This window comes from Coenobita brevimanus, chromosome 102 (assembly GCF_032717465.1).
Source record: "Coenobita brevimanus isolate Jiangsu-jjx chromosome 102, ASM3271746v2, whole genome shotgun sequence".
NCBI classification, from domain to species: Eukaryota; Metazoa; Arthropoda; class Malacostraca; order Decapoda; family Coenobitidae; genus Coenobita; species Coenobita brevimanus.
In genome coordinates, this window is record NC_137055.1 from 14958955 (window position 1) to 14979464 (window position 20510).

Genomic DNA, 20510 nt, shown 5'->3' on the forward strand with positions numbered 1-20510 from the left:
TCACCACACACTCCATCAATTACTGGGTCTTTCCCCAATTTAACTTTCTTCTTTGCTTCCACAACTTCTATCCTACTGATTTCTTCCTGTCTTCACACCTCCCTCCATCTCCCAGCCATTCCCCAGCCACTTATACTCGAATTACTTCCATCCTCTATGTTCAACAATTCCTTAAAGTGTTCTCTCCATCTGCTCACTTTTTCTCCCTTCTCCACTAGTAATCTACCATTTTTATCTTTCACTCCCCTGCTAACTTCACTTCCACCCTGTCTTACTCTTTTCACCTCTTTCCAAAACATTTTCTTACAGTCCCTCCACTTTACACTCAAGTTCCTTCCAAATTCCTCATCCGCTCTCTTCTTACTCTCTCACTAATCTTTTCACCTCTCTCTTTATTTCTATATATAACTCTCTCTTCCGCCTCTCAACTTCTTCCAAGCTCCTATTTCTCATCCATTCATTGTATGCTTTCTTCTTTTGTGTCACAGCCTATCTCACCTCTTCATTCCACAACGCTGTTCCTTGCACACCCCTCCGTCTTCTCTTCATCCCACACACCACATCACATGCTGCACGTATTTCTTCTGTGAATATCCTGTACACACCTTCCACGTCCCTCATCTGCTCCAATTCATATTTGCCCAATCGTCCCTCCACTTCTCTCTTATACTCTGCCTTTTTCTCATCCTCTTGTAACCTTTCCACTCTCCTTACAAATACTCATTCTTCCCGTCCTTCTCTTCTTCTATTCCTCTATCTTAATTGGATCTTGATTCTGGCCACCACCAAGTAGTGGTCAGAAATCAATGAAGGTAAATATAATTGAAGTGGAAAATAGTTTTATAAGTTACTGCAAGTGACAGTGCATAACATAGTGTAAATAAAATAGAAATGTAAATAATGTAAATAAAACAGAAAATGTATATAGAAATGTAAATAATTAGTAATATAAGAATACGAGTACAAATACTTGGAGTAATGAAAGTGAAAGTGAAAGCTTCGCTCTAGCGTGTATAAATACTTGGAGTAATGAAAGTGAAAGCTTCACCCTCTACACTAGTTTACTGAACAAGAAAGTGAATGTCTGGAGTGAAAATAAAATACTAGTACTGAAAGAAACTTAAGGATATATACTGTATATATAAATAAGTGTAATGTAGTACTAGGAATATAAAGTGTGAGTGTGTTTATAAATAAAAAATGACAGCTCCGCCTCAGAATACCATCGGGGAACGAGTGCGGGAGGAAAGTTCGTATGCGCTCGTAATTTACATTGCTTTCAGTTTTTTTTTTTTTTGAATATGGATTCCAAACTACTTGAAATTCATAGAATACTGTTAGTAGTGATAATATCAGGCAGTGGTAACCATATTATGGGGAATCGGGAAGTGTCAACTGGAGACTTCGTTACCCAGCTTCAGAAGTCTCCACAAGTCCCACAGTAGTCGAGAAGGCTCAACAAACATCCCAAGAGAAGGCTGAAGGTAAGTGCCATATGCTTATGTAATTATAATATTCTAGGACTAACAACTGATTTTTGGCAAATATTTTTAAAAAGTCAGTCGAAGCGCAATTATCCCCGTGGGACGCACGCGGCACACTCCCGATATCCCCCCGGTTAAGGGGTTAAAATGCCATTTTTCTCACTACGGAAATTTTTCCAGAAACAGCCTGTTTTAAAACTTTAATATCTCAGAAATTATAGGAGGTAGAGAAACAAACTAAAGACCATATTACTCACCAACCCTTTTTCTTGCAAATGAAAGTATCCCTAGGTCCGTAGGTTGTTGCACTGATGAGTCATGACGTGAGAAAGAGGAGTAATTTTTGCCGCAAGAACAAGATGTGTTTGTGCTTCTTCCCCGGGCCCCACTATGGCTTTGCTCTCACTGTGGTAACTTCTCTATTACTAGATAACCTAGACACAGTGGTGCCCAAGGCATGCCCTGTGGCACTATCACTGAGTCCTTTCCTAGTATTCTTGGAAAGAGGCTTGGCTGGGGAGGATGAGGCAAAAGTCCACGTGAGGCGGAAACAGAATCGGACAAGAAGGGTTAAGAAGAGATCATCTTACACCTGGCAGTAAGAGAGGCGACTGAGGTATGGTTGGCTCGGGTGGCGGGAGTCCCTCCCTAGCTTTTGGTGACAAGATAAAGTGGCGGCCACTTCAACCTTTGGCGTGAAAACAAGTGCGGTTCCTACGGACACCTGGCACCGACCAGCCACCAATTTCTTGACAGTTTTGACTGACACCCGGCAGTTAGGGGTTAAACTCTGCACTGTCAAGAGCATTGATTAACTGGTCCCTTAGAAGAACAGCCAACAAGTTAGATGCTGCTCCACGGTATGCCTTGTATGCCATACTCTCCAGGTCATAAGCATGCTGCTGGAGGGATTTGCCTCGAGCCTATACACAGATCCGGAATCTTGACCTGTAAACCTCAGTCTGGTACACAGCCGCATATCTGATCCAACACTTCTACTAGGGACTGATAACTGTTCCTCTCCACTAACATCTGGCCAAGAATCTCCACTGCCGCACCTTTGGGGCTAGTAGCAAGCTGCACTGCTCTCTGCCTATGATCCCAATCATTCTGATCAGCAAGTAACTCAAATTGCACATAAGTTTCCCAAGATACTTTACCATCAAATTCCTGAGGTTTCTTTTTCATTGGACCCCCATGATAGCCATGCACTTCACTGGTTTTGGATAAAAAAGACTGGGACATCATGATTATGTCCGGGACTCAAAATTCCTAGACTATTCAACCATGTAATGCTACCTTTAGATGCAAGAGATTCATCAAGAATCACCATACTTTGTCCATTTTTTTCATATGCTCCCTGTACATTAACCTGCAAGACTTCTCTACAGCCTCAATTCTCTCAATAATTATCTTCAACTGGTTATCTACATCCTGCCTGCACTCCATCACAATTCCCTCACTAATTATCTTCAATTGGTCATTTACATGCTTCAACTGGTTATTTAGATGCTGTTTGTACTCCATCACGTTACTGCTCACCTCACATTTCTGCTGCTGTAGCTCAGTGTATACTTCCTCCTTCAACTGTTGTTGTTCTTCCTTCATTTCCCCCATGAAAGCGTCAAACAGTCTCTGCATCTTCGGTTGCAACTCCTTCTGTTGCTCTTGTTATGACTCTTGAAGACTTTCATTTTGGTCTTTCTGTTCTTTGCTTTGTGCTTGTAGCTGTTCACTTTGTGTTTGTGGCTGTTCTCTAGTTCTTTCTTGAGCTATTTCTGTTCTTCACTTTGTGTCTGTTGTTGTTCTCTGAATTCATTCTTCTGCTCTTTCTGTCCTTCACTTTGTGCTAGTAGCAACTTCATGATTGCAGCCAGAGACGCCTCCTCCTGCCTAGCTTAGCTTCTTGTCTGAACACCTTCCGGCTTCTTGTCGAAGATCTGATTCACTGTAGCACTCTTTTACCCCACTCCTGACACCACTTGTTATGCCCTCGTCCCACACTTCCACAGGCTACAACTGCAATAATTCTGAATAGGAAGGATATCGTCTGGTGAATCATTCTTCGCAGGGTCAGCCTTTCGGTGTACACGAGATCAAGTAAGGCGTCATAATGACGCAGGCTTCTCACGTTTGTAGTTTTTATTTTCCAAGTATTTACACTGTATGCTTGCCAACTAAACTTTGCTGTTTTCACAAGTACCAGAGCTACACTAGCTTCACAAGGCCACAAGTTAAACTAAACTAAAACACTAATCTCTCCCCCATCCTTTTATAACCTTGCTCGATACTCAAATGTTCTACCACGTACTCCTAGAAACAGCAGTTTTCTATGCTGGAGACATGCAAAACATTCCAGAGCTATCTTACACTACACAGCACTCTAAGTGCCGCAGCATGTAAACTGAAATCAAATTTGAATATTAAATAATCATCCAAATAAAACATTAGAGACAAAACAAATAAAAATTAATGCATAACTTTACAAAATACAGTACCTCCCTTCACAACAGAGGGCTATCTGGCAACTCTGACTAGGTTCTTCATGTGAGAAAGTCACTGGAAATTTTCAAGTACCACCCAGCTGGCACTCCTGCTTCTCAACAATACATAATGATAGTGCAAAAAAGAAGAAATACAAGCCATAGCTATGACAATGCTTCTAAGTATTACAATGGGTTGTGCTTTGTAAAAATGGAACTACAGTGATCCCTTAACCATCCGGAAATTCATTATCCGAACGTGTTCAGTATCCGGATGCTGGGCCTTGGCTATATTAAACTATTATCCAAATTTACTTGCTATTATCCGGATGTAAAAGTGCCCGAGAACTTCGGCTGGCCAGCCGACATGTCCAAACATTCGGCATCGTGGCCCCTGGGCTCGAGCCGTGAGCGGGAAGTACAGGCCTCCCTCGTTTTACGATTGGTATTCTTTCCTAGAAAGGCAACCGTAAACCGAAATATCGTAAAGCGAAATTAAGGTTTAATGGGAAAAATAATAATGTGTTCCTGGACTCGTGTATAAGGAACCCAAGACCCATACAAGCGATCTAATATGCAATAATAATGATGATGTTTTATGTATTGTAGAGTCGTGCTTGTCTTCCCAGCTTTCTTAATGTTGACAGCATGCTTTATAACAGTCGATACAGTCGACTGTGCAAGACTCATGGAACGAGCGATGGAGTTTGCCCCCTCACCTGCTTTGTGCCGCTTCACAATAGTGTATTAAGCTTAGACTCCAGGGTTAAGGACATTCTTGCTTTCTTTGGCTTCATATCACCAGCACCAGATGTTGCAGGGCATTTACAAGACATCACGGTGGTGGCACTAGGGGTGCAAAATATGAAGAACAGGAAAAATAGTAATATCCTGGGCACTGATGCACACAGACGCACAGAGGTTGTATGATGAACAAGCACGCGGGTCAGACTGGAAAAAGCGCAGGAAATTGTGTGGGTGGAGCGGGTATGCCACGCCACTCTTAGCTGATCTGCCTGTGAGCGCGGGATTTCCACATGCCCAATCCTAAATGCGATGGAGCTCAATCATAAAATGAACACTTGGTACTAAAGAAGAAGGATCATAAATGCAAAATATCGTAAAACGATACAGCGTAAAATGAGGGAGACCTGTAGTCTTTAACCCACAACCAGAGCTAAGATGTCCGTCTGACCCTGTACTGAATGGTCAAAATTGCGTACCCGTCTTATCACTCCCAACGAACCTCCAGGACCTGAGTAATACAACTATAACCCGAGAGCGGTGTCAAAATGTCCGGGGGCATTCCCCACCGAATGTCTAATATCGCATGGCCAGGGGGGCTAAGTCTATCCCGACAGCCACCTGCATCAAACACAGACCACATGCCACGAGTACATGTTCGGCGACAGCGGCTGTACACCTCACTATCGATGGTCAGAAGTCCCCCAGTCTTGATGAGCTGTGTTTCCGCATGGACTGCAAGCCACAAGTAAATGCACAGCAAAAGCATCCGTCCGCCTGCTAACAGAAGGGGGAGAATCCTGCCCACAGCCTCGCCTCTCCCCCTCTCCCTTCCCTCCTCCATACCCTCTCAATTCCTCCCTCACTCCCTCAGTCTTTACCTTCTTCCGTGGTGATAGCATTGACTCTCAAGTTTTCAAAGCTTTTTGCATTTTATTCAACTACTATCGGTCGTACGGAAATTCCATGGTGACCATGAAAAACCTCATGAAATTCTACATCTAGACATATGCTTGACGCTTGGAAGATGCTGGCAAAATTTTGAATTAGGATGGAGGGAAGTTATATGAAGGTAAGTTTCACTCATGAACACTTTACTCCTGCTTGAATTTTGTATTCTTACTTGTCAGTTTTAGGTGTTTTTATTATCTCATCTTATAGTCTACACACCAGAGAAGATGAAGGTGTACCATTTATGACAATAAAACTAATTTATGGTGGCATATTTGGTCGTGGATTATTATTATTTTTTTTTTTTTTATTATTATTTTTTTTTTTTTGAGTCCTGAGAGCAATCACTCATCACAGACAACAGACTTTCAAACAGCCATCAGTTTTTTCTGTGGATTTTTGCTGCTTATGCATTGTTTTCAAGATGTTTAGCATTAATATGGATAATAGTGTGTGTGTCTTGATGTGTAAATATGACAGACTGACCTGAAAACGGTGCCAAAATTAAGAGGGGTACTGTACATACAGTCGTGTATAGGGCGGGTGTTTTTCTGGTTTTCAGTGGCTTTCTTTCATGGTTTTCTTGGTGTTTAGCATTACTTTGAATATTCCTATGTGTGTTTTGATGTCTAAATGTGGCAGATTGACCTGAAAACAGCGCCAAAATTAGGAGGGGTACTGTACATACAGTGGTGTATTGATAGGGTGTTTTTTGGATTTCATTTTTCTTTATTTCATGGTTTTCATGGTGTTCAGCATTACTTCGCATATATTTGTATGTGTGTCTTGATGTCTAAATATGCCTGAATGACCGGAAAACACTGACAAATTAAGAGTACTGTACCAATAACAAAATTTTTACCAATACCGATGCTGATACTACAAAATTGGACCGATACCGATACTACTACCGACACCAATACCAGTGCATTGGAGACAAATCAATTAGGCTGTTGCCCACACTCGTGCGAGTTGCTTTTTTTCAAGTTTGTCATTAAACTGCTACGCTCCACGTACTCAAAATATCGGTCAATCTATCTATTGCAAGATGCCGTAATCCCACATGGGGTGGCCACAAAAAAAATCCCCTCCACGTTGCCCTGTCCCTTGCCATTTGAATGCACCGCTCCCAGCTCACATCCCACTCCCTCATATACCTCTCCACCCCATCCCTCCATCTCATCCTCGGCCTCCCCTGCCCTGTCTTCCCACCCACCTCACTTACATACACTCTCCTCGTCAATCTCTCACTCTCCATCCTCTCCACATGGCAAAATCACCTCAATGTATTTTTCCTAACACTTCCTATCACATCCACATCCACACCACAATGCTCCTTCACATCCTCATTTGTCAGTCTGTCTTTCCATGTGAATCCATATGCTCCTCTCAAATAACTCATTTCCACTGTTCTCACTCTTGACTTGTGTCCCTCCAGCAAGGTCGAAGCTTCACTTCCATGCATTAGAGTTGGTATCACAATACCATCATGTAGTAACTCTTTCAATTCCATGCTCACTTCCCTGTTTCTTATCACTGCCTTCAAGGAAACCAGCAACCTTTCTTCCTTGTTGCACCCTTTCAAGCACTTCACCCTCCACACTTCCATCCTTACTCATCACACTACCCAAGTACTTAAATGTACTCACACTTTCCATTTCCTCCTCATCCAACCTCACTGTACATTCACTGACTTCACTTCTCTCAAAGACCATCACTTTACTCTTCCCTACATTCACCTTTAGATTCCATTTCTTACACACTTTCCCAAACTCATCCACCAAGCCTTGCAGTTCCCCTTCATCTTCACTTAACACAGTATCATCTGCAAACAACAGTACAGGGAGTTTCCAAACACTGCCCTCTCTCATTAGGGCCACTCCAACATCCACTGCCCTACCTTGAATCTCTTTTATAAACCCATCCATATACAGATTGAACAACCATGGAGACATGACACATCCCTGTTTCAACCCAACCTTCAAAAAGAAAAACTCACACAGTTCTACATCCACACGCACTGCAGCCTTAGCCCCCTCTTACATACTCTCCACAGCATTCAACAACTTCCCATCTACTATATATATTCTTAACACTTTCCACAATCCTTGTCTACCCACCCTGTCATATCCTTTCTCCAAATCCATGAAGGCTGCATACAACTTCTCTCCCTTCTCTAGAAACTTTTCCACTAAAGATCTAAGAATGAATATCTGATCTACACAGCCTCTTCCCTTCCTAAAACCTCCCTGTTCTTCTCCAACTAATTCCTCTGTTATTTCTCTAACTCTGTCAATAAGTATCCTACCATATACTTTTCCTCTTACATCAAGAAGACAAATGCCCCTATGATTACCACACACTTGCTTTTCTCCTTTTCCTTTGTACAAGGGAATAATTATACCTGCCTTCCAATCCTCCGGGACTCTACCTTCCTCCCGGGCCAATCTGCACATCTTCCATATCCATTCTACTACTATCTCTCCCCCACCCTTCAGCATTTCACCACACACTCCATCAATTCCTGGGGCTTTCCCCATTTTGACTTTCTTCATTGCTTCTACAACTTCCATCCTACTGATTTCCTCCTCTCTTCTCACAGCCATTCCCCAGCCACTTATACTCGCATTACTTTCATTCTCTGTGTTCAACAATTCCTTAAGTGTTCTCTCCATCTGCTCACTTTTTTTCCCTTCTCCACTATGGTCCATCTATTTTATGAAGAGCGTTTGGGCACTGTCCCTCTTGGGGAGTCCCAATCCCACAGTGTTGTCATACTTTGTACTGGGCAACTTAATCGAATTAGAGAAAGGCACAAATGACAACTCTCCCTCCCAGCACACCACTCTCTCTCCTCTCTCTCTCTCTGCATATAGAAATTGCATTTTTTGTAGATTTCTTTCTATAAAAAGTCTACAAGGTTTTATGAATGATTAAAATTTGAGGAAAAGCCTCCTGATTGACTGTCTCTCTCTCTAGCTCTAACATTATTATTTATTATGACTGTGATTTTCTCCTAAAAGTATGATGTTTTATTTATGGTTTATAATTTCAATTTATTTTCCACACCACCTCCGAGGTTGAGGAAAAGCCCCCTGTCTTGTTGCGCTCCTATTCAATTTCCACCACATTCCCTCCCTCCCTCCCTCAGTCGTGCCTTTTCTTCCTTATCTCCGGCCTCTCCAACCTCCCTATCTCGTTGTCTGCCGATCCCCATTATCTCCATTCCCTTTCCCTCCTCTCTCTCTCTCTCTCTGTTATTGTCTGTCTGTCAACATTATGTTTTTCTTATGAATATGATACTTTCCTTAGAGTATGATGTTTTATTTGTTCTTTATAATTTTACTTTATTTCCAAACCACATTTGAGGTAAAAGTCAAGGTGCATTTTTTTTTTATAGAGGTTTTCCCAAGGAGACCTAATTAACAGCTTTCGAGGGAAAAATTACAGGTCCTCTTTTGCCTTCTCTTCTGAAAAATACTTATTTACATTGTAAATAAGTTCTTTTTCTCTACTGTGGAGCACAAGAGAGCGAGTAGCAGGAGAAATAGCATCCATCTCAGGTGGCGGCCAGAGTGGAAATGACCTGGATTAACACGGTCACTTCACCCTTACAAGCGTGGCAACGTTGGAAAGTAATATTGGCAAGTGTTCTGGTATTTATAAAAAGTCATTGTTATTAATAGAAAAAAAATGACATTTATAACATTATATAGCCTTATTAGAAAATTAAATATATATATACGTACTGTAAATAAACTTCATTTAGAAGTAGTAAATAGCTACCCCCCTGGGGGTAGGTTTTTTTTTTCAAGAATACTCCCCCAGTATCCATGTTTGTCGTAAAAGGTGAATAAAAGGGTTGGCGGAGGGTTAGTGCCCCTCCCTGGAAAGCAACTAACTAAAAAGACAAACAATAAGCCTCGGACAAGGACTGACCAAACGATGACGACAAAGACCGGACAAAGGACATGGTAACCGGAATGTGGAATGTAAGGGGAGCGAATGATGAGGTGAAAGAGACAGAGATTGTCCAGGTGCCTGAGGGTGCAAAAGTTGATGCATGCGGAATAACTGAAACGAAATGGAGAAGTGAGAGTGTGAGAGAATGGGAGTATGGATGTGGTATATGTGCAGGAGTAGGTGAGAATGAGAGGGCAAAAAAAGGAGTATGTATAGTTGTGAGTAACAGATGGAAGAAGAGCATAGGAGAGTATGGATCAGTTGGGTCAAGGATTGTGTGGGTAAGACTGAAAGTTGGAATACAAATGTGAGCGATTGTGTGTGTGTATGAGCCAACGCAAGATCATGCAAGCAGAGTGAGAGAAGAGTTATGGACAAATGTGGAAGTGTGCATGGAAAAGTTTGGAAGGAATGAGAGAGTGTTTCTGATCAGTGATATGAATGGTAAAGTAGGGATGTGATGGTGGATGGAATAGTTGGTGACTGGGGTGTGCCTGCTGAGACAGATGAGAATGGCAGTGCGTTAGTGGACATTTGTGCTGGGAGAGGGTTTGTGATAACCAATACCCTCTTCAGGCACAAGATGATCCACAGGTATACATGGAAAGTGATGAGAAGGGTGGGTGGTGAACTGAATGAAAGGAAGGCAATGATTGATTATGTGTGTGTGGATGAAAGGATGCGAAAATGTGCAATGGATGCAAGAGCTTATAGCGGTTGGGGGAGTGGACTTTCTGACCACTACTTGGTGGTGGCCAGAATCAAGGTCCAATTAGGATGGAGAAATAAGAGAAGGGAGGGATGGGAAGAAGGAGTATTTGTAAGGAGACTGGAAAGGTTACAAGAGGATGAGAAAAAGGCAGAGTATACGAGAGAAGTGAAGGAACGATTAGGCAAATATGAATTGGAGCAGATGGGGGACGTGGAAGGTGTGTGCAGGATATTCACAGAAGAAATATGTGCAGCATGTGATGTGGTGTGTGGGATGAAGAGAAGACAGAGGGGTGTGCAAGGAACAGCGTGGTGGAATGAAGAGGTAAGACAGGCTGTGGCACAAAAGAAGAAAGCATACAATGAATGGATGAGAAATAGGGGCGTGGAAGAAGTTGAGAGATGGAAGAGAGAGTTATATGTAGAAAGAAAGAGAGGTGAAAAGATTAGTAATAGAGAGTAAGAAGAGAGTGGATGAGGAATTTGGAAGGAACTTGAGTGTAAAGTTGAGGGACTGTAAGAAAATGTTCTGGAAAGAGGTGAAAAGAGTAAGACAGGGTGGAAGTGAAGTTAGCAGGGGAGTGAAAGATAAAAATGGTAGATTACTAGTGGAGAAGGGAGAAAAAGTGAGTAGATGGAGAGAACACTTAAAGGAATTCTTGAACATAGAGGATGGATGTAATGTGAGTATAAGTGGCAGGGGAATGGCTGGGAGGAGGAGGGAGGTGAGAAGACAGGAAGAAATCAGTAGGATAGAAGTTGTGGAAGCAATGAAGAAAGTTAAATTGGGGAAAGCCCCAGGAATTAATAGAGTGTGTGGTGAAATGCTGAAGTATGGGGGAGAGACAGTAGTAGAATGGATGTGGAAAATGTGCAGATTGGCCTGGGAGGAAGGTAGAGTCCCGGAGGATTGGAAGTCAGGTATGATTATTCCCTTGTACAAAGAAAAAGGAGAAGAGCAAGTGTGTGGCAATCATAGGGGTATCTGTCTTCTTAGTATAATAGGAAAAGTGTACGGTAGGATACTTACTGACAGAGTTAGAGAAGGAACAGAGGAATTAGTTGGAGAAGAACAGGAAGGCTTTAGGAAGGGAAGAGGTTGTGTAGATCAGATATTCATTCTTAGATCTTTAGTGGAAAAGTTTCTAGAGAAGGGAAAGAAGTTCTATGCAGCTATCACAGATTTGGAGAAAGCATATGACATGGTGGATAGACAAGGATTGTGGAAAGTATTAACAATATATGGAGTAGACGGGAAGTTGTTGAATGCTGTGAAGAGTATGTATGATGGTGCTAAGGCTGCAGTGTGTGTGGATGGTGAAATGAGTGAATTTTTCTCTTTGAAGGTTGGGTTGAAACAGGGATATGTCATGTCTCCATGGTTGTTCAATCTGTACATGGATGGGGTAATAAAAGAGGTACAAAGCAGGGTAGTGGATGTTGAAGTGGCCCTGGTGAGAGAGGGTAGTGTTTGGAAACTCCCTGTACTGTTGTTTGCAGATGATACTGTGTTGTTGAGTGAAGATGAAGGAGAGCTGCAAGGCTTGGTGGATGAGTTTGGGAGTGTGTATAAGAAATGGAACCTAAAGGTGAATGTAGGGAAGAGTAAAGTGATGGTCTTTGAGAGAGGTGAAGGCAGTGAATGGACAGCGAAGTTGGATGGTGAGGAATTGGAAAATGTGAGTACGTTTAAGTACTTGGGTAGTGTGATGAGTAAGGATGGAGGTTTGGAAGGTGAAGTGCTTGAAAGGGTACAGCAGGGAAGAAAGGTTGCTGGTTCCTTGAAAGCAGTGATAAGAAGCAGGGAAGTCAGCATGGTAGTGAAAAAGTTACTACATGACAGTATTGTGATACCAACTCTAACATATGGAAGTGAAGCTTGGATGTTGCTGGAAGGACATAAGCAAGAAGTGAGAGCAGTGGAAAGAGGTTATTTAAGAGGAGCCTGTGAAATCACATGGAGAGACAGGCTGACAAATGAGAATATAAAGGAGCATTGTGGTGTGGATGTGATTGGAAACGTTAGGAGGAATACACTGAGATGGTTTGGCCATGAGGAGAGGATGGAGGGTGAAAGACTGACGAAGAGAGTGTATGTGAGTGAGGTGGAGGGGGGAGGAGAGAGGGGGAGGCCAAGGATGAGATGGAGGGATGGGGTGGAGAGGTATATGAGAGAGGGAGGTGTGAGTTGGGAGCGGGGCAGTGAAATGGCGGGGGACAGGGCGACGTGGAGACGATTTGTCTGTGGCCACCCCGAACGGGATTGAGGCATCTGGCAATAGATAGATAGACAGACAGAGTGGTGTACACGTTTGGCAAAGTGGCTGCCGAGAAAATTCCCAAGAAGGACAACGCCTAAACGTGCTTCATAAAATAGACAGACCATAGTAATCTACCGTTTTTATTGTTCACTCTCCGACTAACTTCATTGCCACCCTGTCTAACTCTCTCTACCTCTTTCCAGGACATTTTCTTACAGTCCCTCCACTTCACACTCAAATGCCTTCCAAATTCCTCGTCCACTCTCTTCTTACTCTCTCTTACTGATCTTTTTACCTCTCTCTTCCTCTCTCCATATAACTCTCTCTTCTGCCTCTCAACTTCTTCCACACCCCTATTTCTCATCCACTCACTATATGCTTTCTTCTTTTGTGCCACACCCTGTCTCACATCTTCATTCCACCATGCTGTTCCTTGCACCCCCCTTCATCTTCTCCTCACCCCACACACCACCTCACATGCTGCACATACCTCTTTTGTAAATATCTTGCACATACTTTCCACGTCCTCCATCTGCTCCAATCCATATTTACCCAATCGCTTCTCCACTTTTCTCTTATATTCTGCCTTTTCCTAATCCTCTTGTAGCCTTTCCACTCTCCTTGCATCTACTCCTTCCTCCCATCCTTCCCTTATTCTATTTCTCCATTTTATTTGGACCTTGATTCTGACCACCACTTGGTGATGGTCAGAAAGTCCACTCCTCCAACCTTTATATGCTCTTGCATCCATGACACACCTTCACATCCTTTCACATGGTACTAAATAATTGGATATTACCAATAATTTATTTTTCATCCATCCATCCATCATCCTTATAAAATATCCAAATTCTGTTTAACAAAATAACTTACAGTGAGTGATATGATACGCACTAAATTACTTTTAAGTATCAGTAGTATTGGCAGAAAATCAGCCCCACCCCCTAGCACACAATATCTTTACCTCCCCAGCCTCGAATATTGCATATTTTTTACGCTTTATGGTGTAATTTTACCTGTAATTTATTCGTGTCTTTGGATACAGATATGCACACCACAATTATTTTAGCTGTCTTTATTCAAAACCCACTTGAAAAAGAAATTATATTTTATGCCGACGCATGCAAGCATGTTGGAGCCTTCAAAAATGAAAAGAAACGAAACGAAAACTAACTAGTTTTGACAGCTCGGAGGGGAGGGGAGGAGGGAGAGGAAAGGGGGGAGGGGAAATTAGGCGAAGGGAGGGAAGGGAAAGGAGGAAAGAGGAGGGGAGGGAAGGGAAGGGGAGGGAGGGGACTGGAGGTGTGGGGAGAGGAGGATAATTTTTGCTATTTGTCATATTTTTATTGGGGGGTTCACGACCATTTTCCCTAGCTAGATTTGACAGCTTGGCAGGGAGGGGAGGGGAGGGGAGGATAATTTTTACTATTTATCATATTTATTGGGGGGTTTGTCACCATTTTATTTTTTCTATGCACATTACAATGGTTTATAACATCAATACACACCAAAAAAAATTGATTTTGGTGATTTTTGTATGTATTTTTGTGAAGAAAACAGGTGCGAGTGGCATATTTTCTTTCTCGCCGGGTCCATGATGGGTAACTATTATAAATTTTGACGGGCCACAGCTCGGTAACTATTGGGTCTAGGAGGGTGGGGTTTGTGTTTTCAGGTGTGTAAATTCAAGCTCTATAAATCGGGCATAAAACTTTTAACCTTTGTGAAAGTTGAAAAATAGGCCTGTTTTTGCGTCCTGTGGGACAGTCGAGGCTGGAGAATTGCGTACCCTAGGGGTTAAATGTCGGGACCAACTGCCTAGCCCCGGGCTCCTATGCTCCTCATGGGGCAATGTAGGATTGGATGATGGATGGATGGATGGATGGATGGATAGATATATATATATATATATATATATATATATATATATATATATATATATAAATTCTTTATTACATTATTTTTTGGCAAATATTTTTCTAAGCCTAAGTATAAAATTTGTCATTTGCAGCTAACTTCAACTTGTCATTTTGGCTTATTTTTTTTTGACTAGCCATTTTGGCTTATTATTATTTTTATTTTTCTCCCTTTTTGAACATATTATGATACAGTAAAACTACTCAACTTTAAAATGACACCAAAATATTTATCCCATCATGAAAAGTAAATTTACATGGACAGATCAATGAAAAATTTCGCTTCGCGAAAATGCAGTCAGCGTGAAAGTACATGAATATGAGACAGAGATAATTTGACCGAGGCTGAAACCTCACACAGTTAATGTGAGGTTACTGTGGGTTAGCAAACGAGTACCAGTATACTGTGTGAAATGGGTGACAATCAGTACAATCCATGTAGATGAGGAAAGCATATAGAAAGGGCATACTCTGTGATGTGAATGGGGGATCTTCAAGGTGACTGAGCAGGTAACAGCTGTATGGCAGTGGTTCTCAACTCGTTTCAGGCCATGGACCACCAGCCCAATTAAAAAAAATATCATGGACCATTTCATTTTTGAGTAATGATAAATAAAGCATAGACAACAAACATTTTTTGTTAGAAATAAATTTCTAACAAACAGAATTTCGAGAAATGATACAAAATAGTAGACAGCTGACATTTTGGTCTGAAATATATTTCTGCCAAACACAGTTTCCAGGAAATACATGAATATTTCTCTAACATTTTGCTGTGAAATCTATTTCTAACAAACAGAATTTTGAAATTATGTAGGAGTATAAAACCAACATTTTTCTTTGCAACCAGACTTCTGGATTCTCTTCTCACAGACAAGCTTTTTAATGTTAGGAGTGGTACTTGGCAAGGCACAATGAATATCGCTTTCCACTGCAAGCCAATTCCTCTGTTTGGACTTAATGTGCAACAAACATGAAAATCTGCTCTCACACATGGAAGTTGATGTAAATGACAGAAGACATCTGACTGCATGTGTTGACAGATCTGGGTAAGTATCAGTCATACTGGAATAATCAATAGAATTAATACAATAAAAGGAATGGCCAATTATTTATTTTGATAAAATTTTTTGTACTGAATTTTCAATAAATTTAAAAATATATGCACCAATCTCCAGTTTATTACCAAAGATAGTGAACATCCTGTGGACCACCAGCTGAGAAACACTGCTGTATGGGATATGAATATATAATTGGAAAAAGAAGCTTTAGAAGGAATAAGCAAGGAGTGATGGAAATGGAGAAAGTGACAAAGAAATCCATGGGAAAAAGCTGTGTGCAGAAAGTGGATTAATGCTTGGAAATTCAATGTTTATGATGTGAAATACTTGATGATGTACATGGGTGCAGGCAAGGCCTCCCATGGACATTTTCTTCTGGCTATTAGATACTAACCAACTATCAACTGAAGGAAGCCTCTACCCCTCTATACTGTACAAGCTATTCCCCACATTTGAACAAAGGGAATAAAGGGTAAAATGATGACCCATCCATTCATCCATCCATCATCCAATCCTACATTGCCCCATGAGATGAGTAGGAGCCTGGGGCTAAGGAACTTGGTCCTGACATTTAAACCCTCCGTGGCCGAAGGCCTGGAATTTACCGTGCACACCAGGCTGACACCAGGGCCATTTTTTGAAGTTTCGAAAATTGATTTTTTTTTCTTACCATGTTGAAGAGAAAGTTCAGATGCACCTAACAGTACAAATCCCAGCTTCCTAGACACATTTTATGGCTTGCAATGGAGCACAGAAGTTGCAGAAATATCGGCAACCGATATCGCCGCCCAGGGCCAATGCCGCAATGCAACTGGGCAGGGTTTTTTTTTTTTTTTTTTTTTTTTTTTTACCTCCAAAAACAATACGAATGGTGCTGAAATGTTGTGCATATATGAGATATGATGATATCGAATGATTTCAGTACATAACCTGTTAGGAATGGCTGGAAAAAAAATTATGAATATTTTTTCACCTTTTTGATATAAAATATGTTTATGGTAGTTTTGAGTTATTTTTTAGGTTATCATTGTGCCCATGCTGGGAAAAGGGAGCGAAAGAGTTGAATTTTCGGTCCTAAATAAGAAATCTGCACGTCCTCCAAGCCTAGACTCTGCCACAGGAGAATAAAGTGGAGAGTCAGATCCACTTAGCAATAAGGAAGTTGAGTCGCAACTTCGAGCTCCCACACCATGAGCATGGCTAAAAATAGAATCGTAATGCAGTTTCAGAAGTCTAATTATTACGAATACAGATACAAAGCAGAAATAAGTAAGTTTACAGGCAGGGGAAAATGTATTTTTTTCCGTAATATGTTCATCTTTATCATTTTACATTCATCTTTATCATATTACCTTGTTATTTTCGCAATATACATTGCTGTCTCGTAAACAGGGTGGTTGAATGTGTCTTGCAAGGGAGGAAAAAGATTGTATTTTCTGTCTGAGTCAAGATAATGGGTGTAACTAGGTGTTTTTAGGCATGGCCAGGAGCAAAAAAATCGTACATCCACTCGTCATGACAGCAGGTGGTGAACTGACAGATGATATGTGAGAGGGTGAAGTCAAGGTCAGTCTCATGTCCCAGATTTTCGTTCACTTCCCGAAGGTTTTCACAGTTTTCTACAAGTTGCACTGCATCAAATGATCCAAACCATTACAGCAAACCTGAGCAAATAGGTAAAGATACCAAGACAAAAATGTATTTTTCACTTATTATCGTGTCTTTTTCGTATGTGCCTGTATTACTTCATAATCGTAAACAGGTGGCTGTGTGTGTTTTGCAAGAGAGGACAAAGATGATGTGTTCTGCCTGGGTCGAGATAATGGGTGTAGTTGTGCTTGTTTAGGCATAGCTAGGAGTGAAAAAACTGAAAATCCACTCATCACAGCAGCAGGCTTTGAACTGCTTGATGGGGTGTATGGAAGTGTAGTGTAGGTCAGTGTGAAGACGTTCAGAACGTTCACTCAGTTCCCAAAAATTTCTGCAGTTTTTTATAGGCTGCGCTCAAACGACACCTGCAGTCATTAATCGGCTAAACGTCATTCAACACCGGCAGCCACATAGGGGTTAAGATGAAAGTGACCAGCCTCACACATCCCTGAGTGGCATTATGTGAGCAATAAACCCCAACCACCCCTTTGATATAAACCTTCATTGGCTCAATCCGACTGGAGCACCATAAGTACCCACTACACCACCAGGTGCCAAAATTTGGTTATATGGTTACCATCCAGGGTAGTAAATGGTTTCCTGGTGTACAAGAAACCATTTGGCTTGTCATTCAGTGTAAAGTCACCCACAGGCAGAAGGAAGAGGAAAGAATGAAGGAAAGAAAGATAGAAGAGGAGTGTAAAGTCACCCTAGGTAAATAGATGAGGAAAGAAAGATGGAAAGAAAGACAGAAGAGGATGGAAGAAAAGAAGGATGGAGGAGAGGAAAGGGCAGACACCCTAGAGCAGCACTACTCCACAATGATGATGCTAAAAATTATCATCAGTTAAAGCCAGTGCCACAATATACTCTGTACCTGTTTCTGCTGATCGTGCTTTTGATGCCTCCGCAGAACCTGTGAGGTGATAGTGGAGGCAGCATTTCCAATAATGTACTGCAACACACCGTGAGTCACTGTGGGTATGATCAACAGCCACACCGGCAGCATTCGACCTAAAACAAACACATTAGGTTAGAGCTTATCAAGAACTTGACCTCTTTTGCCCACCCAAGGTTGAATTGAAGTAGCATTCAGAATATAATAGAGGAGATAGTACAAAAGTTAGTGACTTATCAGCACCATGACCAGTGATAAAAACCATACGGTCATTGACACGCTGAAGTCCCAGAAATTCTGGCTTTATTTGTTTCATTTATCAATACTCCAACATGCATGCATGAGTTGGCTTTTACCTCGGGCATCTAACCGTCTGCACATACTTGGAGAGATACTTACTTCATAGATGAACTTCATCTGTTCTACAAGGCACAATCAATCTGTCAACTATAGTTATGAAAATGTGTGCCCAATCCACATAATGTGCTCTTGTTACATACAATGATTCATCCAGCCAACTCAGGCCTTTGTCAATTCCCTTAACCCTTCACTTTCCATACCTAATTTTCTTATATTTTCATTTACCATATCCATCCATTTTTCTTGGCTTACAATGCCTTCACACAACTTCAAATTCAAACTCATTGCATCTACATTAAATTACAATCCATCACAATGCATTATGATCAATCCCATGTTTCATATCACACAAATGCATGTCTTGATAATTTACTGTCTCCTCGATTATTCCACTGAATGTTACTGGCAGAACTGAAGTTACTGACTATACATAAAAAAATCTATCTATCTATCTATCTATCTATTGCCAGATGCCTCAATCCCGTTTGGGGTGGCCACAAACAAATCGCCTCCACGTCACCCTGTCCCCCGCCATTTCACTGCCCTGCTCCCAACTCACACCGCCCACTCTCATATACCTCTCCACCCCATCACTCCATCTCATCCTCAGCCTCCCCCTTCCTCTTCCCCCCTCCACCTCACTCACATACACTCTCTTCGTCAGTCTTTCACCCTCCATCCTCTCCACATGGCCAAACCACCTCAATGTGTTCCTCATAACGCTTCCTATCACATCCACATCCACACCACAACACTCCTTTATATCCTCATTCGTCAGCCTGTCTCTCCATGTGACTCCACAGGCTCCTCTTAAAAAACTCATTTCCACTGCTCTCACTCTTGACTTGTGTCCTTCCAACAACATCCAAGCTTCACTTCCATACGTTAGAGTTGGTAAGTAATCCCTCTAATATTCGAATGCCCAATATCTGAACATCCCCACTAACCGAACATAATCGTCCCGTGATCCAATATTCCCAAAAAGGGCCAAAAACCGCAAAAAATTTGAAAAAAATCTTACTTTTTTCCCAACCCTAGTTTGAAATTGCTGCGTGGCGCCGAACAGCTGTTACACCATGGTCCCTTCACCCCTTCCTTCCTCCCTCCTCCCCTGTCAGGGTTGCCATTTGGTATTTTTCATTACCAAGTGTGGGCCAATTTGGTAAAGAAAAATTCGTTTGGTAATGAATCAGAATAATGTATTACCAAATGGATTTTTCACATGTATGAGGATACACAGGATGGAGATTGTGGATTGTTTGCTCTCTCTGATTAATCTGCTACCCTACATAGCGTGAAAATAATCAACATGGTGTTAATTATAAGGAGAGTGATTACATGTATTTCCACTTGTACATATAATTAGTGAAGAATAGACCCTAGCTTTAAGAATTTCGTAATGAAAATTAAAAATGGTAATGAAAATTGAGGCGTTTGGTAATGTGGCCGTTGCGATCTAGCAACTCTGTTACCCCGCCATCATCAACAGTCACAGCCTAACTCCGCTCGAGAGCAGATGTTTATAGCAGTGCAAGCCACAGGTGTTTGTTTTTTGTGAATAAACAGTGAATAAACTGCAATACCTCGCCATTAGAACACACGGGAATTTACAGTGTTGTGCAGTGTTAAGAAATTAGAATTTAGAGTGCAGAGGATTAACTGTGGACTGCAAAACTGGCGGTTCAAACCAGTCCAGGAGCCAGGGACTTGTAAGTACCCAGAATGTTTAATATTGTATAAACTCACATCTAAAACCTCATTTTATGGTTCTTTTGCATTTATTTCAGTCTTTTATGTCCCTTATTGGTGTGATTTGGGTCTTAAATAGGTGCAATGCATGTCCAGAGGGAGTTGTATAGGTGTTTTTCTGAGTTAGGGTCCATAAGTACAAGTCCAGTAGGCAGGGACCCAATATCTGGACTGGATCACTATCCGGACATGCCTTTGGCTCTATTACATCGGATAGTGGAGGGATTACTGTACTGTCATGTAGTAATTTTTTCACTTCCATGCTCACTTCCCTGTTTC

The 20510-nt window shown here is 41.6% G+C and overlaps 1 protein-coding gene across 1 annotated transcript in view; it reads right to left on the minus strand.

Moving 5' to 3' along the window:
- The window catches only part of LOC145415296 (mitochondrial outer membrane protein SLC25A46-like), a 232621-nt gene that overhangs the window by 112035 nt on the left and 100076 nt on the right, over nt 1-20510 (minus strand). Inside the window, exon 6 of the mRNA XM_080284571.1 lies at nt 18102-18238. Coding sequence (XP_080140697.1) covers nt 18102-18238 — 137 coding nt within the window. The remainder of the gene's footprint in view (nt 1-18101; nt 18239-20510) is intronic.